At 43.7% G+C, this 27,816-nt stretch overlaps 2 protein-coding genes across 2 annotated transcripts in view; both read right to left on the reverse strand.

Annotated features, from left to right (window-relative positions):
- The window catches only part of TMC5 (transmembrane channel like 5), a 61,904-nt gene extending 55,945 nt beyond the window's left edge, over positions 1-5,959 (reverse strand). Inside the window, exons 1-2 of the mRNA XM_050775003.1 lie at positions 5,100-5,959; positions 1,673-1,845 (exon numbers count right to left, since the gene is read on the reverse strand). Coding sequence (XP_050630960.1) covers positions 1,673-1,845; positions 5,100-5,887 — 961 coding nt within the window. The 5' untranslated portion in view covers positions 5,888-5,959. The remainder of the gene's footprint in view (positions 1-1,672; positions 1,846-5,099) is intronic.
- The window catches only part of IQCK (IQ motif containing K), a 959,718-nt gene that overhangs the window by 416,565 nt on the left and 515,337 nt on the right, over positions 1-27,816 (reverse strand). The gene's annotated exons all lie outside the window — the stretch shown is intronic.

The following is a 27,816-nucleotide window of genomic DNA, read 5'->3' on the forward strand; positions in this document are numbered from 1 at the left end:
TCCTCTGTCAGTCTCCCAAGTAGCTGGGACCCCAGGTGTGTGCCACCATGCCCAGCTAATTTTTAAAATTAGGCCCGGAATGAAAATTTTCTGTGCTAACAGTCAGTGTTTTCATTAGTACAGGGCTATGCATCCTGTCCCCTCCTCTCTGCCTTCTTCCAAACCTTCCCCATCTACTCCTCAAGGCTCATCAATCCTCCATCTGCACCTCCCAGCGCTTGGGTCTCTTGTTCTCTTCTTATTGGCTGAACACTTTCTCCCTTTTCTGACCTCCACAGGCTCCAAATTCCTTTAACATTGCCTGGCCTTTTTTTTTCTCTTGTGCCATCAAATGGCTTCCTGGAACACGTCTTTTCTTCCTCCTGGAAACTAAGAACTGTTCAGAATTAGCCCAGGCTCAAGCCTGTAATCCCAGTACTTTGGGAGGCCGAGACTGGAGGATTGCTTGAAGCTAGGAGTTCAAGACCAGCCCGGGCAACATAGCAAGACCCCATCTTTCTCAAGCATAAAAGAAGTGCCAGGCATGGTGGCATGCAACTGCAGTCCCTGCTACTGGGGAGGCTGAGGTGGGAGGATTGCTTGAGCCTAGGAGTTCGAGGCTGCAGTGAGCTATGATCAGCCTGGGTGACAGAGCAGGACAGTCTAAAAAAAAAAAAAAAGAACTGTTTAGAATTTCCTTTGCCTCCTGGAGCTAAGCATCTTACCTATACACACAACCAATTATGAGGACAACATGATTTTTCAAATATTAATAGTTTGCTTGCTAACTTTCTTTAGTCTTTTTTTTTTTTTTTAACAGAGTCTTGCTATATTGCCCAGGCTGGAGTGCAGTGGTGTGATCTTGGCTCACTGCAACCTCCGCCTCCTGGGTTCAGGTGATTCTTCTGCCTCAGCCTCCTGAGTAGCTGGCATTACAGGTGCCCTCCACTGCACTTGGCTAATTTTTGTATTTTTAGTAGAGACAGGGTTTCACTATGTTGGCCAGGCTGGTCTCAAACTCCTGACCTCAGGTGATCTGCTTGCCTCGGCCTCCCAAAGTGCAGGGATTACAGGCGTGAGCCACCACACCCGGCCTTTTCTTTAGTATTGATGTAGTACTTTTGTTGATCTATTTAGACTTTAAATAACATGAGGGCAGAGCTACCTCTTAACTCCCTTTTCCCTCGGTAGGTTCTGAACACGTATGTGCTGATTGCCTGAATGCCTTTAGGATATGCTAAACTACAGGTGGCCACTGGCAGCTAACAAAAAATGTGATTTTGTTTGCCAAGATCATTGGTTTTACTTTTAAAAATTATTTTGGAACACATAAACATCAGGTTTCACATAAAACCCCAAATACATGGCTTCTGAAAAATATGAGGATCTCACCACAATGAGCCCACATTGCCACATAACCACTGTGGACTGAGCTTTACCACCTCCAGCAGGCACAGGGTGCACACGTCCCCATTTTCCACAACCCTTACGTGGCGTTTTTTTAAATAATTGGTGACAATTAACTTGGCTTCTCTAAACACTGAATTCTCAACTTTTGTATGTTAAAAAAGGGTCTCTGAGATTGGAAGGATACACCAATTCTCCTATTGCCAAGTCTCCTTAATGACTGCACTCCTAAATCCACTGATTTTATTTTCTTACCAAGATATGATCCGGCTTAACAAATGCTTACCATAGCCATTTCCAGGAGCACCCGGCAGAGAGTGGCCATATGAGTTTTTCATCTCTATGGATGCCATTTCAATGCCTTCAGGGTAATCTTCATTCTCTCCCCAAAGGTTGCCCAAGGGGCCGTCACTCCTGTGATGAAACGAGGGCTGGATTGAAGATGTTCTGCTGAGTGCCCTAAAATCCAAAATGATGCATCACTACCCAACCAAGAGTATAGTAAGGATTTTCATCCATCCATCCATCCATCCATCCATCCATCCATCCATCCATCTGTCCATGCATCCATCCATTCAATGATGTATTCATCCATTTATTTATCCATCCATCCATTTCTCCATCCATACATTCAACCATCCATCTATCCATCCATGTATCCATCCATTCAATCATGTATTTATCCATTCATTTATCCATCCATCCATCCATTCATCCATCCATTGATTCATCCATTTATCCATCTATCCATCCGTGTATCCATCCATTCATTCATATATTCATCCATCCATTTACCATCCATCCAACCATACATACATTCATCCATCCATGTATTCATCTATCCATCCATGTATCCATCCATTCATTAATGTATTCATCCATCCATCCATCCATTCCATTGCATTCCACAAATGCAGGCTAAGTGCCAACCCTGAGTTAGGCATGGGCTAGGAGGTGAGAATACAAAGAGGAACACATAGGGTATCTGCCCTCAAGAAGCTCACAGGACAAGTTGGTACAGCTTCTTAGACACAGCTATGAACAATCATACTACAAGTAGAAACTGGTGAGTATCCGAAGACAGGCCCAAGGAGTTCGGAGGAAGGAGAATTCTTGCTGAGAGTTCTGGGAGAAATCTGTGTGGAAAAGATGCATCTGAGCGGGAATTCGGAGGACACATTCATACATAGGGGGAGGGCATTCCAAGGATGGATGAAGAACAGCATAAAAAAAGGTGTGAGGCCAGAAAGTGCTGAATATATAAAGGAAACGCTATGAAAATCAATTAATGAGTAATGATTCTCAATTTACTACATATACCAATTCCCAAGCCTTGTCCTGGAGAATTAAATCAGAAGTTCTGAAAGTTTGGCTGAGGCATCTGTATTATTTTTAAAGTTCCCCAGATAACTGGGTAATGCTAAGGATCAGCCAAAGTCAAGAACCACTGACCTAGAGTATAGGGTCAAGGCAGGGGGCAGACAGGAGACTTAAGAGGAGATCAGTCAGGCTGGTCTTTGGCTGGCATCTTACATTAACATGACGTATCCTTATTCGTAAACGTTCTATAAGTGAAGTTGGGTGGCCTTTCTCCAAAGGCTATGGGGACCCACGGAAGATGAAAAGCAAAGGAGTGACAGGATCAAAGGTGGGCTTTGGAATGATGAATCAGGCAGTGGGTGATAAGACCAAGGAGGACATTTTCACCTGGTCCTGTTAACCCTACTATTTGGGTTCTAAAGACATCATGACTGCTGCACACCCAAGTCCTATATCCTTGTTCCTAGAGATAAACACAAGCCACCAGTTTTTTTTTTTTTTTATCAAATTCGTAAATATTACTAGTAGAAACAGTAAATGCAAAATCAGACTCATGTTGGTTAAAACTTCACATGGTAAACATATTTACTGATTAAACCACAAACTGACTTTAAAAAATCACATCCTAGATTGGGCACAGTGGCTCACGCCTGTAATCCCAGCACTTTGAGAGGCTGAGGCAAGCATATCATGTGAGGTCAGTAGCTCAAGACCAGCCTGGCCAACATGGTGAAACCCTGTCTCTACTAAAAATACAAAAACTAGCTGGGCATGGTGGTGCATGCCTGTAATCCCAGCTGCTTGGGAGGCTGAGGCAGGAGAATCACTTGAACCTGAGAGACGGAGGTTGCAGTGAGCCGAGACTGAGCCACTGCACTCCAGCCTGGATGACAGAGTGACTCTGTCTCAAAAAAAAAAAATTACATTTTGTTGGCAACATAAACGTGAAAAAACTTAACCCAGGAAAAATTAGATTTGGTAGAACTAAGTCACCCAGACTAATGCTGTCAGTGTCCAGAGCTGCATCTGGTAAAATTTGTCAAGGAAAGAAAATTGACAGAAGATCAAACTCTTTTAGACAAAATTTAGATCTATAGAATCTAAACCTGGAAAAACTGGGCTTGCTATTTAAAAATGGCCTTAGGCCAGGTGCAGTGGCTCATGCCTGTAATCCCAGCACTTTGGGAGGCCGAGGCAGGTTGATCACCCGAGGTCAGGAGTTTGAGACCAGCCTGACCAACATGGAGAAACCCTGTCTCCACTTAAAATACAAAATTAGCTGGGCGTGGTGGCGCAAGCCTGTAATCCCAGCTACTCAGGAGGCTGAGGTAAGAGAATCGATTGAACCCGGGAGGCGGAGGCTGTGGTGAGCCATGATCATGCCATTGCACTCCAGTCTGGGCAACAAGAGCGAAACTCCGTCCCAATAAATGAATAAATAAATAAATAACAACATAAAAAAACGGCCTTAAAGGAATACTGAAAATGGTGAAAATAATAATTGATAAAATTAGATTCAAATAGTGCAGATAATCAGTGAACCAAACCTGCAGTAAAGTTTTGGTGAAAAGTCATCAATTCTGACAATCTCAGTAAAATAGAAATAAAAGTGTAAAAATCAGAAGTGGTGCAAACATGGCCAGGCATGGTGGCTCATGTCTATAATCCCAGCAGTTGGGAGCCTTCTTCAAGACTAGCCTGGGCAACATGGCGAAACACCATCTCTACAAAAAAATAAAAAATTAGCCAGGCATAATAGGTGCACACCTGTAGTCCCAGCTACTTGGGAGGCTGAGGTGGGAGGACCAATTGAGTCCAGGAGGTTGAGGCTGTGGTGAGCTATGATTGTGCCACTGCCCTCCAGCCTGGGTGACACAGCAAGACCCTGTCTCAAGAAAAAAGAAAAAAAAAACAATGACCCAAAAAACCAAAGAAGTGGTGCAAACATATTACACAAAAAACTAATTGACTTCATGGAGTTAGATCTCCAAAAGATTTTCTGGATAACAATTCATTACTATTGATGTAATTTCGATTAAAGTGTTTGGATTTGTGAGTATCAAGCCTTAACCTTGCTGGCAATGTAGCAGGGTCAAAACAGTGTGGATCTAGATGTCTTACAGGGATTGAATTAGGAAGAGGTGGGATAATGGGAAGGTGATCCAAGGAAGAGATGGTGAAAGATTAAGTTCAGGTAAGGGCTTGAAGCCTCAAACTGAGAGTCCATGGCGCAGGTGAGGTCTACAGATAGGTATGTGAGTTTCACCACAACTTCAGGTCATGGAAACCATCATATATATCCCTAATCTAAACCACACCAACCGAATTCCATTGACTTAATGGTCCAGCACTCAGCCTACACTTCCAATGAAGGGATATATACCTGAACTTACCCCCTGGTCATCTCTGGGGTCTCAGAAGAGTCATAATCATGACCATTCTCAGCATCTGAATAATCAGGTTCTCTCCAAGTGCTTGGCAAGTTCTGATTGTCCTCAGCGCCGGGATAGTCTGGCTCCCCAAAAAAGGGTGGAGAGTTAGGTTGAATGTCAGTGCCTGGGTAATCAGGCTTTCCCAGAGAGTCTGTGTACGGATTGATTCTAAAACTTGTATGTTCTAGATTCCTTCTGGAGCCTGGATGGTTCAAATTGGCTCTAGGTCCAGGATGATCAGAGTTGCTCTGAGCTCCAGGGTAGTCCGGTTCTAAGGAGCCAAAATGATCTGGATGTGTTCTGGAGCGTGCATAGTTTCCACTGCTGCTAGAGCCTGCAAAATCAGGATTTCGTTGAGATCCAAGGTAGTCTGGCTGTCTGGATGATGCTTGGTGGTATGGATGACTCTGAAATTCACTATAATCTGGCTCTGGTAGAGAGGTAGGATGGTCTGGGCTTGTTCTAGAAGCGGCAGAGTATGCATTGCTTCTAGTGCCAGAATAGTCTGGATTACTCAGAGATCCAGGATAATTTGGTTCTGCCAGAGACCCAGGATAGTCTGGACGTGTTCTGGAGGCTACAGAGTATGGATTGTTCCTGGGGCCAGGGTAGTCTGGATTGTTCAGAGGACTTGGAACATCTGGATAACCCTGAGTTTTCAAATACCCCTGCATACGGTTCTGAGACCCTGAATAGCCAGGGTAATCTGGGTCTTCCTCAGACCCGTTATTCCTGTAGTAGGCAGACATGTTGGTATGGACTCTTCACCTTGGAGTGGTAAACTGTCCCAGCGTTTGCAATTACTCAGGGATCTTTTTTTTTTTTTTCCACCTGAAAAACAAGAAGAAAAGAAAAAGTCAGATTTTTTTTCCCTTCGTTCCCTGCAGAGATTGCTGGTTATCTTCCAGTATCTGCTCTCCTTTCCTTCGTAGTTGGGTACACAACTGCCTAGAATAAAGACTGTGCTTCCAGCTTCTCTTGCACCAAGGTATGAACATGAGGGTGGTCAATGGGATGAGAGCAGCAGTGATACACGCAATTTCCAGGCTGTGCTATTAGAGGAAAGAAGTTATTCCTCCCTTTCTCCATCTTGCTTCCTGTGGGCCGGAATGCGGAAATGACGGTGCACCATCTTGGGTCTCGCACACAAAGCCAAGACCTGCATTTGGAATGAACGCACAACAGAGGAAAGGATGCCCAGTTGCTGGTGACTTCACAGAGCACAGCCATTGTATCAGCTCAGACTATCATGTGAGAGAGAAATAAAATTATCTTGTTTAAACCACTGTTTTTGTGGTCTTTAACACACGCAACTAAGCTTACATCTTGAACAATATATTCCCTTGGTTATGGGGGAAGGGACCAGTGAATCAAAGGATTGAAAGAAACAAGGACTTTTTGTGCTTTTTGATTACACTTGAGGTTCTAGGGTTCAAAGCATAAATTAATATGAGTGCATAAAAGAAGAATAGTTAATGGAAACTAGAGGATTGGCATACGTAGACAATTGCTATGACCCCTTCCAATTTGAAAATAAGATTTTATGAGCTCCATAAGCTCCGATCTACAGACCACAGCATACTTTTGTTAAATTTACAAAGCTACCTCCTAACATATTTTAAGTTTGGCCTAAAGAGTTCTCTGTACATAATGAACTGTGACCTAAGTGGAGGTGTCAACAGACTGTAACCTATTCTTGTACCAATCACTGAATTCGGCCAATCACAGGCAGCCAATTGTTCAAACTGTGTTCAAATAAGGCAAATGCTGAACTGTAACCAATCCATTGTTCCTGTACCTCACTTCCATTTTTTCTACGTCACTTTCCTTTTCTTGTCCATAAATCTTCTTTGACCCAACATGTGACAGCACCTAAGTCCCTAAGAACCTATTCTGGCTGGGCAGGCTGTCCTATTAGCAAATCATTCTTTGCTTGATTAAACTCTGTTACTTTTAATTTGTCTAAAGTTTTTCTTTTAACACTTTGAAATAAGAGGTGATGTAGTTTTGATTTTCTTTTCTTTTCTTTTTTTGATATGGAGTCTCACTCTGTAGCCTAAGCTGGAGGGCAGTGGCGCAATCTCGGCCCACTGCAACCTCTGCCTCCTGGCTTCAAGCAATTCTCCTGCCTCAGCCTCCTGAGTAGCTGGGATTACAAGTGTACACCACCACATCCAGCTAATTTTTGTATTTTTAGTAGAGACAGGGTTTCACCATGTTGGCCAGGCTAGTCTCAAACTCCTGACCTCAGGTGATCCACCCATCTTGGCCTCCCCAAATGCTTGGATTACAGACATGAGCCACCATGCCTAGTTGATTTTTCTCTCTCTCTTTCTTTCTTTCTTTCTCTCTCTCTCTCTCTCTCTTTTTCTTTCTTTCACAGGGTCTCTCTCTGTCACCCAGGCTGGAGTGCAATGGTACACATAGTTCACTGCAGCCTTGATCTCTTGGGACTCAAGCAATCCTCCCACCTCAGCCTCCCGAGTAGCTAGGACCACAAGCATGCATCACTATGCGCAGCTAATTTTTTCATTTTCTGTAGAGATGGAGTCTCCCTATGTTATTGCCCAGGCTGATCTTGAACTCCTGAGCTCAAGTGATCCTCCTGCCTCAGCCTCCCAAAGTGCTGGGATTACAGGTGTGAGCCACCGCACCTGGCCTCCAGTGTTCATTTCTAAGTGTGCTGGATATCTGTTGTTTTTACTTGTCTACTACCCACTTCCCATTCTGTTGATATCAATGTCCTGAGTTTCCTCTGGGCATCATTCCCTCCCTTGCTCTTGGTCCAGGTGATACAGGAAGGGCTGATTGCACTCCTGACCATCTGACCAGCTCCAGGATGGTCACATGACTCAGGTGTCCACGATCCCTCTGGCCACAGGATTTGGCTCAAGAATGGGCAGGTAAACCCAGTCAGTCCTCCAGGACCAGGACAAGGCTTACTGGGAAAGAGGTGCTCTTACTTCACTGAGGTGTCTAAGGGGGTAGAATATATACATAAGCTTGGAGCTTCCGATGTCATGTCAGAGGGAACAGAGAAAAAAAGTAATTAGTAGGGGGAAAATTTAAAGAAAGAATCAATAGAATTTGTTGGCTGATCCCATAGGGAAAGGGTGAGAAGGAAAACAAAAGACAAGTATATCTCTACGGTTTCAAGCCAGCATGATGAGATGAACAGTGATGTTTTTGAAAGAAGGAAGTAGAACATTTTTAAAGCTCAGCCAACTTTTACAAGTTTATCTCTCTGTAAATGCCAAGGGTTAGACTTGAGTAATCAAAGCTAAGACAATATTAAATTTCTGCCAACACCTGCAGTCTCAGAATGTCTGTGTGCCAACCCTCGTTTATATTTCTCAGCATAGTTGACATCTGTGTTGCATTATTGTGTCCCTGCATGGCATCCATTTCTTGCTTTTGTGGTTAACACTTTTCCCTGGGTAACACCTCTCCCACACTGTCAGTCCCTGTGGGCCAAGTGTGGAATATGACCCCTCAGAATTATTTGCTTCCTGGCGACATTGATTCTGTCAGAGCATACGACCCAGTTAAATCCAGTGAGATTCAATTCTAGGAGTTTCATCAGAACTGTAGGGAAGAGAGAAGCTCTGTCTTCTGCTGGCCTTGGAGCTAGGAAATTTTATTTTATTTTATTTTTTGAGACAGGTTCTCACTCTGCCATCCAGGCTGGAGTGCAGTGGCATGATCACAGCTCAATGCAACCTCGACCTCCCAAGCTTAGGTGAGGCTCCTCCCTCAACCTTCTGAGTAGCTGGTACGACAGCTGTGCACCACCATGCCTGGTTAATTTTTGCATTTTTATAGAGACAGGGTTTCTCTGTGTTGCCCAGGCTGGTTTCAAACTCCTGGGCTCAAGCGATCTGATCTCGGCTTGAGGTCAGATCCAAAGTGCTAGGATTGCAGGTGTTAGCCACTGCACCTGGCCAGAGTTAGGAAATTTTAGACCTGAAGCTGCCAGTGATCACCAGTGGAGAAGGGCCTAAGAGTGATGCCAACAGGGAGGAGAACAGAACGAAGAGATAAACTGAAAGAGGAGCCAGATGTTGATGACATTGTTTAAACACCTGAATCCAGCCAAACCTGAAGGCAGCTGGATACTTGAGTCATTACATTCTCTTTTTGACTAAAGTTGGTTTGAGTTGGGTGTCTATCATTTGCAAATGAACAAAAAAGAATTCTGACAAATATGCCAGTTTTGCAAATAAGAACACCTATTCAAACTGTCTGTAGTGCTAAGAAGACTAAATGCTGTGCTTTATTGCAAATTACTTTTCCTAACATGAAAAATGATCCCATTTGTTTACTTGTATTCTAAGACTAGAAAGTTATATTTATGCTCCAGAAACTTCCACAGCCTAACAAAGCCCAAAGCTATTATATCTAACCAGCTAAACAATGCCTAGTAAATTCAAGAAATTGAAAACAGGTACAACTGTATTGGCCCAAGAGAAATGAGTAATTCTACCAAAAGATAAGAAAAATGCTCACAGAAACTGTTTTTCTTTTTCTTTTTTCTTTCTTTCTTTTTTTTTTTTTTCTTTTTGAGATGAAGTATTGCTCTTTCACCCAGGCTGGAGTTAAGGGACGCCATCTTGGCTCACAGCAACTTCTATGCCCCCATCCCCAGATTCAAGCAATTCTTCTGCCTCAGCCTCCCGGGTAGCTGGGATTAGAGGTGCCTGCCACCATGCCCAGCTAATTTTTGCATTTTTAGTAGAGATGAGGTTTCATCATGTTGGCCAGGCTGGTCTTGAACTCCTGACCTCAGGTAAAAACCTACCTCGGCCTCCCAAAGTGCTAGGATTACAGACGTGAGCCGCTGTGCCTGGCCAGAAACTATTTTTCATAGGAGCCAAAAGTTGAAAACAATCTGAATGTTGTTCAGCAGTGGAATAAGTAAATGAATCGTGGAATATTCATCCCATGAAATGCTAGAGAGAAGCAACAAAGACTGAACTTCTGCTGCATGAGATGTCATGGATGAATGTCACATGGATGAGGAAAAAGAGTTGGACACAACCGAGTTCACACTGTATAATCTTTCTACAAAGTTCAAGAGCAGGCAAAGCAATACATGGTGACAGAAGTCAAAATAGTGGCTACCTTGAGGAAGGAAAGAGGTGAGTGATGACTAGACTAGGAACCACATGAGGGAATCTCTGGGGTGCTGGCTGATGATCTTGAGTGGTGGTTAAAGGGAGGCATATATGTGTGTGTGTTGTAAAAATTCATCAGGTTTCACACTTAAGAGTTATGCACATCTCTGTAAATCCATACTCCGAAATTGTTTTTGTTTTTGTTTTTTGAGACGGAGTCTCAGGCTGGAGTGCAGTGGCACGATCTTGGCTCACTACAACCTCTGCCTCCCAGCTGGCTGGGTGAACTTGGGCAAGTCACTTAACCCTTCTGTGTCTGTTTCCCTTAATCATACAATACCGGCAATAATATCTCATAGTGTTGTTGTAAGGAATGAACAAGATAAGGCACAGAAGGCGGCCAACATCAAGGAAGCCATCACTGCATGGAAGCTACTATTTGACATTATATTTAGTGATGTACAGTGTAAACCCTGGCAACTTCCAAAAGAGGTAGGAGTCAGTACACAATAAAAGTCATATACTCAACCAGGACATGATTAAATAAATAGGAAATGGGCCAGGCATGATGGCTCATATCTGTAATTCCAGCACTTTGGGGGACCAAGGCAGGAAGATTCCTTGAGGTCAGGAGTTTGAGACCAGCCTGGACCCCCCCATCTCTGTGTGTGTGTGTGTGTGTGTGTGTGTGTGTGTGTGTGTGTGTGTATAATTAGCTTGGCATGGTAGTACATGCCTGTAATCCCAGCTACTCAGGAGGCTAGGCGGGAGGACCACTTGGGCCCAGAAGGTTGAGGTTGCAGTGAGCTATGACTGCACGATTGTACTCCAGCCGGGGCAACACAGTGAGACCCTGTCTGAAAGAAAGAAAGAAAGAAAGAAAGAAAGAAAGAAAGAAAGAAAGAAAGAAAGAAAGAAAGAAAGAAAGAAAGAAAGGAAGAAGGAAGGAAGGAAGAAAAGGAAAGAAGGAAGGAAGGAAGGAAGGAAGGAAGGAAGGAAGGAAGGAAGAAAAGGTCTTATAATCAGGTACAGGAAGGAGCAATCCTACAAAATTCCCAGGCTGACATGGTGACTATAACTGAGAACTAAATTTTGCCCTGAACTTCTTATTAGCCAAGACTAAAAGGGAATGACAAGTTATCTAATACTCACTATTTGTGGGAATAAAAGGAACTACATCAATTTTTCAAGAGGACTACCCTTCCTCCCAAGATCAATTTCTGAAAATAATTTATCATGAGAACTCTTTCAAAGGGATCAAATAACAATGTAATGAAACCAGGACTCAGGGTCACCATCAAACAAAGCACTCAGAAGCTCTAACTCCAAGAGGGGCTGCAGGAGTGGAGTTGGGAAGAGATTCTGGAGTCCCCTCCAGGTCATTGTGATGCAGGGAGACAATCACATAAGGCTGCCTCTCACATATGGCTATCTCTGGCCAATGGGCTGTGAGCATAAGTGACTGTGTCACTTCCAAGCAAAAGCATTCAAAAGCCAAAATGAGACCCTCGAGTTCCCCTTCCACTGCCATGGGAACCAGTGATATTTCCAAAGGGGACCCAGTCACCAGCCTGGGTTCCTGCATGACTGCATGGATCACAGCCCACCTGTACCTACCCACAGTAGCTTTTCACGAGCAAGAAACAAACTTTTATGTTTTAAGACATTTAGATTTTGAGAAAGTTTATTTTGATGTAGCAGAGCTTAGACTAGCCTGACTGATACAAATCATTTTGGTCTTTGTTTTGAATCTTTGACAAATTTATATATACGTATGTACGTATATAACTTCATATTGTACGTGTATATGTGTATTATATGTGTATATTATGTGTATATGCATGCACACAAAGACATGCATACAATTTATGTATATATTTACTCATATCTACATATATAATACATCTACATATATGATATACATTATATATACACACACATTTGTATAACACACATACAAAAATACACATAGATTAGATAGATAAACAGATACACAGATGGGTAGATAGATGATAGATAGATAGATAGATGGATGTTATATGTGATCAGCCAAGAATTAGCTTCAAGTCTGTTGGACAGTTCTCTGTTCCAATGTCACTTGACAAGAGCTTGTGTATTGCACATCTGTTTCACAGTTGGGAACAAATGCTCTAACCACTACCACCCGCACTGCAACAAATACCTAAACAAACAAAGAGCTAAACCCACAGAAAAAGACTGGGGAAGAGAGAGGAGGAAATGGCCATAAGGAAATAGTCTCACACTGATGTCAAATGAAGTGGGAGTGGCCTTCTGAGAACCTTACCCTTAGCTTCCTGTTAACTATGAGAGGAGTAAATGAGAGATCCTGCAGATTCAAAGGAATGATACTGTTTCCTGTTGCCTTGGAAAAAGCACCAAGAGGGTACTATCTTACTTTTTTTCTCCCTAGTTTTTGTCTCTCTAGCATCTCCTCAATAAGGGCTATTGAACCATCTATTTCAAGTCTTCCTTTCCATATCCCATTTAGGGCTTCTCACTTCACTGTTTGAATGGTTTTCAATCACATGCCCAAGCAATGACATGTCTTCTAAGGCTGTTAATTGAGGACTCCTTACTTGATGTTGCAAGGCTTCCTGGTTTGAATGGGTCATCCAACTATCTTGTGTTTGTCATTCAGCTAATTCAGAAATCTTCAAGGGATCAATTACATCCTAGAATATGGATGAGGTCACATTCAAGCTATTTACCTGGCTCTCTGCTGCCTCCCACTTCTCCCAGCCTCAAGCTAACATAAGGCCAGGTCAGCCACCCACGAGTTCTGCTCTGCACCATCAAAATGATCTCACGAAACCCAGACGCTCAGCCAGAATCACTAAGGATTGTCAGGCCAAGCTTTGTGTATAATGACAAAAAACTGGGAGCAATTCAAAAATTCATCAACAGGGGATGGGCTGAATCAGTCACAGGACATCTGCACTGTGGAATACCACGGAACTCTCATAAAGAATGCTTTAGATCTACAGGTGCCAGCAGAAGATGGCCAGCTATGATTCTTGTCTTTAATCTCCTTTTCCCATCTCCCACCCCGGGCCTGGCTAGAACATGTGATCACGTAGCCTGTAAATTGTCCAAAGGTTAATTTTTCTAATTGAGGCCATTTATTACCTGAAAGACACGAAAGAGAAAGCAGGACCTTACAAAGCAGCAAATTGACGAGCACCAAGAGCAGGAAGTTGCCCCAAGAGAGGCAAAACAAAGCCACAACGTCCAATTTCAGACGTACGTTTTGTCTTCTTCTTCTTCTTTTTTTTTTTTTTTTTTTTTTTTGAGACGGAGTGTCACTCCTCCTCTTGCCCAGGCTGTAGTGCAATGGCGCGATCTCAGCTCACGGCAACTTCTGCCTCCTGGGTTCAAGCGAGTCTCCTACCTCAGCCTCCTGAGTAGCTGGGATCATAGGCGCCCGCCACCACACCCAGCCAATTTTTTGTATTTTTAGTAGAGACTGGGTTTCAGTATGTTGGCCAGGCTGCTTTTGAAGTCCTGATCTCAGGCGATCCACCTGCCTTGGCCTCCCAAAGTGCTGGGATTACAGGTGTGAGCCACTGCACCCGGCCCCCACGTTTTGTCTTCTAATGGGGTGAACTTTGTCATGACAGAACCCATGATTAACCTCTCAACGTAAATGAAATCAACGTTCTATATGCTAGTGATGATCCTGTAAATGATACAAGATCCCTACATACTTAAGACCCACAGTTAAAATTATGAAAATGATTCTACAGAAGCTCTTAACTAGTTCCAATGAACCATCATTTATTTGACTTAAAACAGACCAATTAATTTTTAAAAAATTGTTTTTGCTGTGGCACGTGCCTATAATCTCAGCTTCTCGGGAGGCTGAGGCAGGAGAATCGCCTGAACCAGGGAGTCGGAGGTTGCAGTGAGCTGAGACCGCACCCCTGCACTCCAGCCTGGCGACAGAGCGAGACTCTGTCTCAAAAAAAAAAAAAAAAAAAAAAAAAAATTGTTTTTTATTGCAGAGAGTGGGGAGAGGGAAAGAAATTAGTCCCACTAAAATTCTGTTTTGCCATCTAAGGACATTAAAGGCAATGGCAGCTATCACAAATGACTATCACCATTATCTCATAAAACATTTTATGGACATAAAAAAAAAAAAGAGAGGGAGACCCCATCTCAAAAGGAAGGGTAGTTCATTTAACTGAATAAATTCAGCTGCATGAAAACTTACTTTTTTACCCTTATTGTTCTTGCTTTGTCCCAAATAGATGCTCACGTTGCTCAAACCAACTTGATCTTAAGATGTTGTTGGGAACACTGGAGTCACGTGTCCATGGGTCTTGCAGGCTGGCTTTTGATGGGAGCTGGGCTGCGGGTGATTTACGGACGGTTATAATCCGTGATGCTGGTCTGAAGTCTGAATATTCAAGTTGCTGACTGCAGGCAGAGCCTCATGTCCTGAAAATCAGAAGACAGAGGACTTAAGCTTCCATAAAAGATGGGCTCATACTGTACAACCCAATCCTGTGCATTTGGAAGCAGAAAACACTGGCTCAAATGGCTTCCTGTTTTCTCTTCTCTTAAAAACTTGAAACATTAGACTACAGTGAAGCATAGAGAAGATCAAATATTAACTCATGCTAATCCTTTTCATATTAATTCCAGACTTGAATTTGTTTTATTAAGGAAATAAAACATTACTGGTGAAGCTCTCTAATACCTCTTCCTAATCCAATTTTCCATGGTGTCCTCTTCCCTATCTGGAAGATACCACTATCATAAATGTGATGTGTGACTTTCCAGGGCATGCTGTTCATACTATGACCACTGTTATGAGTTGAGTTGCATCCCCTCAAAAAGGTATGTTCAAGTCCCAGCCCACAGTACTTCAAAATGTGACCTGATTTGTAAGTAGGATCTTGGTGGAGGTAATCAAGCTAAAATAAGTTCACTGGGGTGGGACCTAACGCAACATGACTGTGTCCTTATGAAAAGGGGAAATTTGGGCCAGGCACAGTGGTTCCTGCCATAATCCCAGTACTTTGGGAGGCCGAGGCAGGTGGATCACCTGAGGTCAGGAGTTCAAAACCAGCTAATTCTAAGAATTCTTGAAAGGCAATGAAAAAGAATTTAAAAAGAAGAAATCGCTCATTCCCAGGCATCTCATTTCAACCAAAGTTTCACATTAGCAGTTCTGGAAGCTCCCATTCTTTCTGCAGGCACCTGATCTTGGATGGACAACTCCAACACAAGGATGATGGCCCCCACACATGGGCGAGCGGTTGCCGGAGCACCAGGTCATGGGACGCTCACACACAAGCATATTTCAGCAGAGACGTTGATTTTGTTTGCTTGCCTGCTCTTCATTGCTCTTTCTGGGTTTGCCGTATTAGTGTAATGATTACTTTGGCTGTCAGCCTCGATGCCATGACAAATAAATGCCTAGGAACTCCTTTATCTGCAGTGTGTAATGTTTAGGACCAGGAAATAAAGGTAATGTCAATAGTCTCTATGTGAGAGCAATAGCTTCCATCACTCAGTTAACAAAGCCTTCCCGTAAGTAAACATTTGTTAGTGTGCGATCCGTGTTCGCTTTTCAGAGTGTCAGGCACCTTCACAGCCATACACTTAGACCCCTTAGAGCCTAAGAAAATGAGGTCTATGCTTAGAAAATAAGGTCTATGATTTCAAGACAGCAATCACACCTGTAATCCCAGCACTTCGGGAGGCCGAGATGGGTGGATCACTTGAGGCCAGGAATTGGAGACCAGCCTGGCTAACATGGCAAAAACCCATCTCTACTAAAAATAAGAAAATGAGCCGGGCATGGTGGCTCGCACCTGTAATCCCAACTACTTGGGAGGCTGAGGCACGGGAATCGCTTGAACCTGGAAGGCGGAAGTTACAGTAAGCCGAGATCATGCCACTGCACTCCAGCCTGGGCAACAGAGAGAGATTCTGTCTCAAGGAAACAAAACAAACAAACAAACAAAAAAGGAAAATAGAAATACAGCAAAATAGTCACATCCTCTTGTTCTTTTTGTTTTTTGTTTGCTTGTTTTCCTTTCTATAAGGAATTTGCTGTTTTCAAGATATTTATTCAATTCCCAAGGAAAGGTAATGTAAAGAGAATGTAAGATTTTTAGCTTGTTAAATGAGTGAGAAAGAGTCAGAAGCTAGAAAATGAAAAATGAATTTTAATCACTTGAAAGGCATCACCTAACTATGGCAAAAAATCCTTCAAGGAAATAGTCTAAGGTATTGTGTTTACTACTGAAGTAACAAATGCCTCTTATAACACCGAATTAACATGAGTTCTAATGTATTTTTTAAATGAGAACTGGGGCCAAGTGAGGTGGCTCAAGCTTGTAATCACAGTACTTTCAGAGGCTGAGCCAGCGCGATCGTTTGAGACTGGGAGTTTGAGGCTGCAGTGAGCTATGATCATGCCACTGTACTCCAGCTTGGGCAAAGATGCTGTCTCAAAAAAAAAAAAAAGGGAAATTTGGGAAGATAGATTTGGCAAATGTCATCAATTAATCTTCACAAGTAAAATTTGTTTTTAAAAAAGCTAGAATAGGAAGATTCTTTTATTTTACAAGGATGTTTGAAGACTGTCAGATCTCCTTCTGCTAGCTAAGATTCCTCCTCTTTTACCATGATCCTTTCTTGGAAGGAAGTTCATGGACTAAACCCCTCCCAGCAGTTTTACCGTTAACTATAACTCTGAGCCCACTTGATTAACGCTACCTTGTAATAAGACTTTCTCCTAAGACAGTCCCCAAGCTGGGTGAAGCTCACAGGCCTTAGATGTAAAGCTGGTGGATGCAATTGAATCGCAGTACAATGTTTGCATTCGGGTGCTGATGTTCTGTTTGAAGTGCGCAGCGTGTGCAGCTGGCTTTCATTCTATTTTAGAAAGACAGTGACAGAAACTATAGATCTAGAGCAGTGGTTCTCAAGAGAGGCAATTTTGCCTCTGAGAGCACATTTGGAAATGTGTGGAGACATTTTTGGTTGTCACAACTGTAGCAGGGGGTGTCATACTGGCATCTAGTAGATAGCTGCTAAACATCCTAAAATTTACAAGACTGGCCGGCCTCCCCACAATAGAAAATTATTTGGCCCCAAATCCCAAGAGTGCCAAGGTTGACAAACCTTGATCTAGGGCAATGCTGTCCAACAGAACTTTCTATGCTGATGGAATGGTTCTCTACCTGCATGTCCAATATGGCAGCCACTAGCCACATGTAGCTATGGGAACACTTCAAATATGGCTAGCTCGGGAACTAGATTGAGAAACTAAATTGTTTATGTATTTTTCTTCTTTCAGAGATAGGGTCTCGTTTTGTCACTCAGGCTGGTGTGCAGTGGCACGATGATAGCTCACTGCAGCCTCGAACTCCTGGACACAAGTGATTCCTGCATCTCAGCCTCTTGAGTAGCTGGGATTATAGGTGTGAGCCACTGTGCCTAGCAATTAAATTTAATTTTAATTAACTTTAATTTAATTCACCATGTTGCCCAGGCTGGTCTTGAACTCTTGGCCTCAAGTGATCCGCTGGCCTTGGCCTCCCAAAGTGCTGGGATTACAGGTGTGAGCCATTGTGTCCAGCCAGAACTCCAACATTTAAGACATTATTGGTGAGGGTGCATCTGACAATATCAAGCTTGGGTGCCCATGGGAGTCACTTGGGAGATTGCTGGAGAGGGGGGCACATGGATCCTCAGGTGACCAACATCCCAGTTTATCAGGACTTTCCCAGTTTTAGCACTGGAAGTTCTGTGCTAAAACCCCATCAGTACCAGGAAGACCACCCCAGCCCAGGTCCCATTCTCAGAAGTTTTCATTCACTAAATCTCAAGTGGGACCTGAGAATTTAGCTTTTTATCGGGTTTCCCAAGTGATTCCTTTATGCGACAAAGTTTAAGAATCACTGCAGATCAGCCAGCAAGGAGCAGGGAGAGAGGGGGGAGGAAAAAAGTAGACTCGTTACCATCACATAGAAGGTGAGCATTTAAAAAAAAAGAGAAGCAATACAAGATGTTTTAAGATGATTAAATTGCTTTTTAAAGCAAAACAAAACAAAAAGTGGGTTTGTCGGTTGCTTGTGCTTCAGCAGGTTGGCCACTTCTTGCTTGGCTGGATGGCTGCATCCCACCCCAGAAGAAGGGGGACCCCCCTCTCTGGGACAGCTGGAGACAAGTCAAGGTGCCCATCCCGGCTCTTGCACCCACTGAGATCTGCTAGGAGTGGGCTCTTCTGCTATCCGACAAGAAAGGATGCTGCTTACTGGAGACCTGTAGGCTACAGAAACCTGTCTTCTTTCCTTCCCCACTGTCAGTGTGCTCAGAATCCTGCCAGGAACAGTGAAAAATGATAAAGTTTAATGCTCCCTTTGGCTAGGGATCCTCCCTCTTCTCTATCACCGGGTCTGGGAAAGGTCGCAGGAGGCAATGAAGCTGGGGTGACTTTTATGCACACCCTGCATGTATGGGGCTGCATCAAGTCTCCCTCTTTTAGAGGAAAAAGAACCTCCTTCTGGATCCACCTTGGGGGTCAGAAGCGTAGCTCTTTATGAGACTAATTCAGATTCTTATAATAGTCCTATAATGCTTAAACAAGTATTATATAACACAACCCAAGTATTATTGCTCTGGATTTGCAGAGAGCAAAACACAAAATAGAAACCAATGATAACAAAACAACGTATATATCTGTGCCAGGCACTGTTATAAGAACTGGACAGCATTAGCCCATTTAAATCTCACCATAGCCTTAGAAATAGGTGCTATTGGCTGGGTGCGTGGCTCACGCCTGTAATCCCAGTGATTTGGGAGGCCAAGATGGGCTGATCACCTGAGGTCAGGAGTTTGAGACCAGCCTGGCCAATATGGTGAAACCCTGTCATTACTAAAAATACAAAAATGAGCTGAGTGTGGTGGTACATGCCTGTAATCCCTGCTACGTGGAAGGCTGAGGTGGGAGAATCGCTTGAACCCGGGAGGCAGAGGTTGCAGTGAGCTGAGGTCATGCCACTGCACTTGAACCTGGATGACAGAGATCTGTCTACAGGTCTGCTTACTGGAGACCTGTAGGCTACAGAAACCTGTCTTCTTTCCTTCCCCACTGTCAGTGTGCTCAGAATCCTGCCAGAAACAGTGAAAAATGATAAAGTTTAATGCTCCCTTTGGCTAGGGATCCTCCCTGTTTTCTACCACCGGGTCTGGGAAAGGTGGCAGGAATAAATAAACAAATACATACATACATACATACATACATGCATACATGCATACATACATACATAAAATGCTTGAGGAAAAGCTAAAGCAAGACAACAAAGGCATTTGAGAGAAAGGGAGAAATGATATTCAAGAGACAATGGAAAGAAATCCCAGCTCTAGAAAACAGTTGGTCCAAATTACACCACCCAACAAAGAGAATGAATAAGAACAGGGGTGACTTCAGAGATACAGCAAAGCTGTGTATATTTTGTCTGTCAACAACAACAAAAAATCAAAGACAAATAGAAACTCCAAAACAAGCAATCCTCTAAAAGCTGTAAAGAAAGTCAGAACCGGATATGAATAAACTAAACTCTGACCTGTCTGTGCGCAATCAAGGGTGCACAATTAAAAAAACAAAACAAAACAAAACAAACAGCAAACTCACTTCACCGGAACCAATGATTCAGATTAAGTGACATAAAGTGACATAGAATTAGATGTCCCTTTCTAGGAACTCAACTTCTCTAATGCACACATAACCACAGCTTCGAAGCCAGGTAGCTTTCATCTTTTATAATCTACCTGTGATAGTGTGACTTGTGATAAGAAATATATCTTTGGTCTTTATTCCAGGTTTCCTGCACAGGCTCCCAAAACGCTGGAACTTCCTAGGTGATGGGAGCGTCTTCTGTTCTAATATTTGGTCTTTGGTTCTGGTTCCTAAAACGGAGCTCCTAATCTCTTGGAAATTCCTGGGTGACAGGAATATCTTTTGTTCTCATGAGGCAGCTTTCAACAGGGGCTCCTGGATGGGGGCTGGTCACCAGAAAGACCAAACCAGGGTTAGAAGCTTGCAACTTTCAGCCTCGCCCCTCATCCTCCAGGAATGAGAAAAGGACTGGAGATTGATTTAATAATCAATGGAGCCTCCATAAAAACCCTCAGTGAAGAGGTCAGAGATCTTCCAGGTTGAACACATCCACATTCTTGGAGAGTGACACCCTCCAACTCATTGGGACAGAAGCTCCTGAACTTAGGACTCTTCTGGAACTCACCCTGTGTACCCCTTCACCTGGCTGTTCACCTGTATCCTTTATCATATTCTTTTTTTTTTTTTTTTAAAGACAAAGTTTCACTCTTGTCACCCAGGCTAGAGGGCAATGGCGCCATCTCGGCTCACTGCAACCTCTGCCTCCCGGGTTGAAGTGGTTCTCCTGCCTCAGCCTCCCTAAGTAGCTTGCATTACAGGGGTCCGCCACCATGCCCATCGAATTTTTGTATTTTTTGTAGACCAGTTTCCGCCATGTTGGCCAGGCTGGTCTCTAACGCCTGCCCTCAAGTGATCTACCCGCCTTGGCCTCCCAAAGTGCTGGGATTACAGGCATGAGCCACCACTCCCAGCCTATCACATTCTTTATAATGCACAGGTAAACGTACGTAAAGGTTTCTCTGAGTTGTGTGAGCCATTCTAGAAAATAATCGAACCTGTGGAAGAGTCCCAAAAACTTCTACTTTACAGTCAGTTGGTCAGAAGTTCCCGAGGCCAGGACTTGAAATTGGTGTCTAAAGTTGGGAAGCAGTCTCGTGGGGCTGAGCCATTAACCTGTGGGTTCTGACACTAACTCCAGTCAGATTATGTTGGAATTCAACAAAATGGTGGTGGCGGGTGTGGTGGCTAACACTTGTAATCCCAGCACTTTGGGAGGCTGAGGTGGGCAGACTACCTGAGGTCAGGAGTTTGAGACAAGCCTGGCGAGCATGGCAAAACCCTCTCTCTACGAAAAATACAAAACAATTAGCCAGGTGTGGTGGCACATGCCTGTAGTTCCAGCTACTTGGGAGGCTGAGGCAGGAGAATCGCTTGAACCTGGGAGGTGGAGATTGCAGTGAGCCAAGATGGCACCACTGCACTCCAGCCTGGGTAACAGAGCAAGATTATCTCAAAATAATAATAATAATAATAATAATAAACTGTGGGGCACCCAGCTGGTGTTGGAGACTTGGTCGGTGTGGACCCCTCAACCCCTGCCAATATCTGGTCACAGAAGTGTTCTTTGTTGAAAGCACAGTGGGAAAAAACCTTTTTCCTAGTATTCAACCTACAATGCAAGAAACATGTAATTGTACTTTGTAAGACACAAAATGCAAGTTTGTAAACCACAATATGTAAAAAATAATTTTTAGAAGTGGGGAAATGCAGGGGGAAGAACTTTATTAGAGGAAAATATTGAGGTGCTAAATTCCTTCTCTTATGAAATGGAGAGTCAGCAACGCTGTCCAAGTTTAAGGAACTGTAAGGACGTCATCATTGGCAGTGGTTCTCAACTGGGAGTGATTTTGCCCCCAAGGGACACTGAGCAAAGTCTGGCAAACTTTCGGTTGTCACAGCTGCAGTGAGTGTGCTACTGATATCTAGTGGGTAGAGGCCAGAGATGCTGTTAAACATCCTCTAATGCACAAGACAGCCCCCACAGCCAAGAATGGTCTGGTCCAATGTGTCAGTCATACAAAAGTTGAGATATCCTGATTTATCGCTATGAAGGAAACAACAAAATATAAAAAATGAAACAAAATTAGGAGAGAACAGAATGGGAGAAGGAAGAGAAAGGAAAAGGGATAAGTGCAGCGGTGCAACCATAGTTCACTGGAGCCTCTAACTCCTGGGCTCCAGTGATCCTCCCACCTCAGCCTCATGAGTAGCTGGCAACACAGGCACACGTCACCATGACTGGCTGAATTTTTTTTTTTTAATTAATTAATTAATTAATTAATGTTGAGATTGAGTCTCACTCTGTCACCCAGGCTGGAATCCAATGGCACAATCTCACCTCACTGCAACCTCCGCCTCCTGGATTCAAGCAATTCTCCTGCCTCAGCCTCCTGAGTAGCTGGGATTACAGGCGCCCACCACTACGCCCAGTTAATTTTTTGTATTTTTAGTAGAGACGGCGTTTCACCATGTTGTCCAGACCTGACCTCATGATCCACCCACCTTGGCCTCCCAAAGTGCTGGGATGACAGGCGTGAGCCACTGGGCCCGGCCTATTTTTAAATTTTTTTGTAGAGACAGAGTTGCACCCAGGTTGATTTCTAATGCCTGGGCTCAAGAGATCCTCCCACCTTGGCCTCCCAAAGTGCTTGGACAACAACAGACGTGAGCCACCATACCCAGCTGCTTACAATATTTTGAAAATAAAAAACGTTATTTCCAAATAAAAAAGATAAATTAAGTAAGTACTTAAAACTGCAAGCATATGACTATGGAGGTTTCCGAGCAATCCAGGTCCCTAAGTAAATGGAGACACCTGGAAAGCGGTTTGGAAGCAGGGCATTGGAGTTTCCTTTGAAATGCGGTATCCTAAATGTCCCTCTTTTCACTCCACTCAGGGAAGCAGAAAAGCAAATTCTTTCTCTCTCTCTTTTCCCCCCTTTAAATATCTTTAAGTCATAACAAATTCTCTCTTCTCTCTCTCTCTTTTTTTTTTCTTTTTTTTTTGATATGGAGTCTAGCTCTGTTGCCCAGGCTGGAGAGTAGTGGCACGATTGGCTCACTGCAACCTCCACTTCCTGGGTTCAAGCGATTCTCCTGCCTCAGCCTCCTGAGTAGCTGGGACTACAGGCATGCACCAACATGCCCAGCTAATATTTTGTATTTTTAGTAGAGACAGGGTTTCACCATGTTGGCCAAAATGGTCTTGATCTCCTGACATCCGCCCACCTCAGTCTCCCAAAGTGCTGGGATTACAGGTGTGAGCCACCACACCCAGCCCTCTCTCTTTTTTAAGAGATGGAGTCTCATTCTGTTATCCAGGCTAAAGTGCAGTGATGGGACCTCCTAGGCTCAAGCCATCCTCCTGCCTCAACCTCCCGAGTAGCTGCGACTACAGGTGTATGCCAACCACACCTAGCTCAAATTTTCTTTTTTCAACTCTGATTTGTTCCACATTCACCTCTTGAATTCTGCTACCTTTTCTCCCATGCTGCGTAAGTATGACATCAAGCTTGGGAAGTTTCTAGATTCAATGCTGTTTGCAGCAGGGCCAGGACTAGGGTGAGGAAGTAAGGTAAGTGTTGAGCTGGGATGCAAATTTAAAGGGGGCCAGAAATCCCAGTAATCAAGTATATCATCCATTTTCATACCTAAGACTGCATAATTTATAAAGAAACAGAGGTTTAATGGACTCACAGTTCCACATGGCTGGGGAGGCCTCATAATGATGGTGGAAGGCAAAGGAGGAGCAAAGGCATGTCTTACGTGGCAGCAGGCAAGAGCACGTGTGCAAAGGAATTGCCCTTTATAAAACCACCAGATCTCATGAGACGTATTCACTATCATGAGAACAGCATGAGAAAAACCCACCCCCATGATTCAATTACCTCCCATGGTGTCCCTCTCATGACATGTGAGGATTATGGGAGCTATAATTCAAGATGAGATTCGGGTGGGGACACACCATATCATTAAAATAAATAATATTTTAACGTGATACTTTTAAAAATAAAAATAAATGCCAAAAAAACCCATGATAAAAAAAAATCAACATGTTAAAAACAGACAGGATCAGAATTACTGCTTTGTGCTTTTGGCTCTGGCTCTGATCTTTCTCAGTGTCACACTGACTGACAGACAGAACCTTGCGATCCAGGTGTCCATGAGTCTCATACTGCCAGGTCCTGTTATCTCACCTCAGGAATGACAATTCTTGGGGTGACCTAAACCATTTTCTTGGAGATACCCACTCACCTCCTCTCATTTTAAGTCCTTTCCTCTGATTGTATAATTTATAACTCAAGTCTCTGACACAGGATAAAATTCCATTTCTCCTTTGGAAAGCCACTATTTTGCACTGGATGTGGGTGCTAACACATCAAAGGCTGGGAACTGTAACTATGGGCTTCCAATTCTTCTGGCGAATTCTAAACACAGGACTGTCTTTTTTTTCTTTTAAATGATACCCATGTTCAGCCAGGCGAGATGGCTCACTCCTGTAATCCTGGGGCTTTGGGAGGCTGAGGCAGGAGGACTGCTTGAAACCAGGAGTTGGAGACCAGCCTAGGTGACATAGCAAGACCCTGACTCTACAAAAAATTTTAACAATTAGCTGAGCACAGTGGCATGCAGCCGTTAGTCCCAGCTACCCAGGAGGCTGAGCCTGGATGATGACTGGAAACCAGGAAGTTGAGGCTGCAGTGTGCTATGATCATGACACTGCACTCCAGCCTGGGGGACAGAGTGAAACTCTGTCGCTACAGAAAATTTTTTAATTAGTTGAGGTTTTTTGTTTTTTGTTTTTTGTTTTTTGTTTTTTTTTGAGATGGAGTCTTGCTCTGTCACCAGGCTGGAGTGCAGTGGCACAATCTCGGTTCACTGCAACCTCCGCCACCCGGGTTCAAGTGATTCTCCTGCCTCAGCCTCCCCAGTAGCTGGGACTACAGGTGTGTGCCACCATGCCTGGCTAGTTTTTTGTGTGTGTTTTAGTAGAGACAGGGTTTCACCATGTTAGCCAGGATGGTCTCGATCTCCTCATCTCGTGACCCGCCCTCCTCAGCCTCCCAAAGTGCTGGGATTACAGGCATGACCCACCACGCCCAGCCTAAAATTAGTTGATTTTTAATCATTCATGGTGGTGCACACCTGTAGTCCCAGCTACTTAGGAGGCTAAGGCAGAAGGATCACTCAAGCCCAGAAGTTCAAGGCTGCAACAAGCTATGATCACACCACTACACTCTCTATAAATATTCTTTTCCCTATGAATGCCTTCACAGAAATGACCATCTCTGATGATTAGCATTCTAGCAGCTGTGATTTATCTCTGGGAACGATGAACGTTAGGTGACTGGAAATAACCTGAGCAATAATAGTATCACCTCCTGCCACGTCATCCTGAAAAATCTTGGCAAATATGATTCACTGAGGTTATTAATTAAGTGTTTATGAAGATGTTCTATAGCTTGAACTTGACCCTGTCTTCTGGGAACAGGACTTTCCTGGCAAAATATGACAATAAACCCTACTTTTAACCTTCATTTCTACTGAGCTTCTCTTCTCCTCTCTAGGGTAGAAAGAATCTAGTCAAACAATAACAATAATAATAATAAGTTAATAATAATAACAACAACAGTAACAAGCATGTGGACAGCACTGTTTATTGAGTGCTGATATGCAGGCCAGGTCCAGGGCTACGCCCTTCACATGTATTAGCAACTGAATGCTCAAACAACTTTATGGGGAGGTATTATTATCCCAATTTTATGATTACATTGAGACCCAGAGAGGTTAAGTAACTCACTCAAGGTCACACAGCTAAACAGAGGCAGAATGAGATTCAAACCCATACCTCTCTGATTGCATATGCTGGGCTTGGATCATCATCATCATCAACAACAACATCATTGTTAGCAGTGCATGGTGGCTCATTCCTGTAATGCCAGCACTTTGAGGCAGGAGGATCGCTTGAGCTTAGGAGTTTGAGACCATCGTAGGCAATATAGTGAGACCTTGTCTCTACTAAAAATCATAAAAGGTAGGCGGGCATGGTGGCATGTGCCTGTAGTCTCAGTTAGTTAGGAGGCTGAAGCAGGAGGATTGTTTGAACCCGGGAGATCAAGGTTGCAGTGAGCTAGCATTTCACCACTGCACTCCAGCCTGGGCAACAGAGTGAGATACTGTCTCAAAACAAACAAAAACAAACAAAAAACAAAAAGCAACACAAAAATCACTTATCAGAGGAAGAAGAGAAGGATGAGAAAAATGAGAAGCATGAGAAAAATGAGAAATTATTGTTTCTTGAACACCATAAAGAAGTAAATAAATTGTTTTTAAACCCCAGAGAATGAAGTAGCATTGGGAGAGGCCATGTGAATTCACTCATCCAGCAAAGCATTCTTCTAGAACATGATGCTCCAGTAGACACCCCCAGACATACAGGTCACATTTATGGCATATTTGTCGTGTACCGTATTTTCTTATTAGCCCTGATATCCACCTGTGGAAGTGGGAGCTTTTTGGCACACTACCCATTAAACAGACAAGGAAACCAAGGCCAGAAACATACCATAACTGACCCAGAATCCCACAGTTAGACCTGGGGAAGCCCAGATTCCAACTCAAGCAGACAACCGTAGGGCTTGTTCTCATCACCAACACTCTCTTGCCTCCCATTTCCCCCATGGTCATTCTTTCCTCTAACAAATATCTGTTGTGCCTCAAATCTGTGCCCTTGTCTGGCAATAAGCAATAGGACAGCCTCAGTTTCTGTCCTCCTTCCCTGACACGTTCCCAAGCGTTCCCCATTATTCCCGTGACCTCCCACCCCTGCTTCAAAGCACCTTCTCCTACCTGCCCTCAGTTCTGCAGGAAAATCCAGATAAAATTCCCCTCTACTTTGTAGTTCAAAGCTAGACGGACAGGCAACAGGTCCTCTTTTCTTCTTAACTAACCGGTAAGGCCCATCTTTTTCTGCCTCTCTGCCGTGTTGCCTTAAAGAATGCTCCTTGCTGTCTTGGTCACACGGCTGGGCGGGATGCCACCAAGATCACGGGGAGGGGGTTATTTACTGAGCTCACCGCCGTTTTACGCCACCCTGGCTATCATCTCTTTCCTCACCAACCAATGAATAACCAGGTCTCACCTGGTGAAAATGCAAATCAGTCTCCCACCTCTGACATCACAGCTGTACCTATGGCCTCTGTCCACGGAGTCTGCAAAGATGAAGACCTCACTCAGGTCCCAAGTTGTGCATTTCCTTCTTCCTAAGCCCTCACTTCCCCCTCTCATTAACATTATTGTAATATCAGCTCAATAAAAATATCAAAGTCCTTTCTAGAGGTTATTTTATTCCTTGGACACCATAAGGAAGTAAATAGTTACGTTTTGTGGGGTTTTTTTTAACCCTAGATAGTGAAGCGGTGTGGGAAGAGATTACCTGAATTCATTAATCCAACAAAGAAGAGAACGTGGTGCTCCACTAGACACCCCTAGGTTTTTTTTTTTTTTTTTTGAGACAGGGTTGGCCTCTCTCACCTAGGCTGGAGTGCAGTGCCGCGATCTCAGCTCACTGCCGCGATCTCAGCTCACTGCAACCTCTGCCTCCTGGGCTCAAGGGATCCTCCTGCCTCAGCCTCCCAAGTAGCTGGAATCACAGGTAAGAGCCACCATGCCTGACTAATTTTTGTATTTTTTGAAGAGTTGAGGTTTTGTTGTGTTGCCCAGGCTGGTCTTAAACTCCTGAGCTCAAGTGATCCACCCATCTCGGTCTCCAAAACTGCTGGGATTACAGGCGTAAGCCACCCCACCTGGCCTGGCCACGTTTTTCTTTTTCTTTTTCTTTCTTTTT

This window comes from Macaca thibetana, chromosome 20 (assembly GCF_024542745.1).
Source record: "Macaca thibetana thibetana isolate TM-01 chromosome 20, ASM2454274v1, whole genome shotgun sequence".
Taxonomy (NCBI): Eukaryota; Metazoa; Chordata; class Mammalia; order Primates; family Cercopithecidae; genus Macaca; species Macaca thibetana.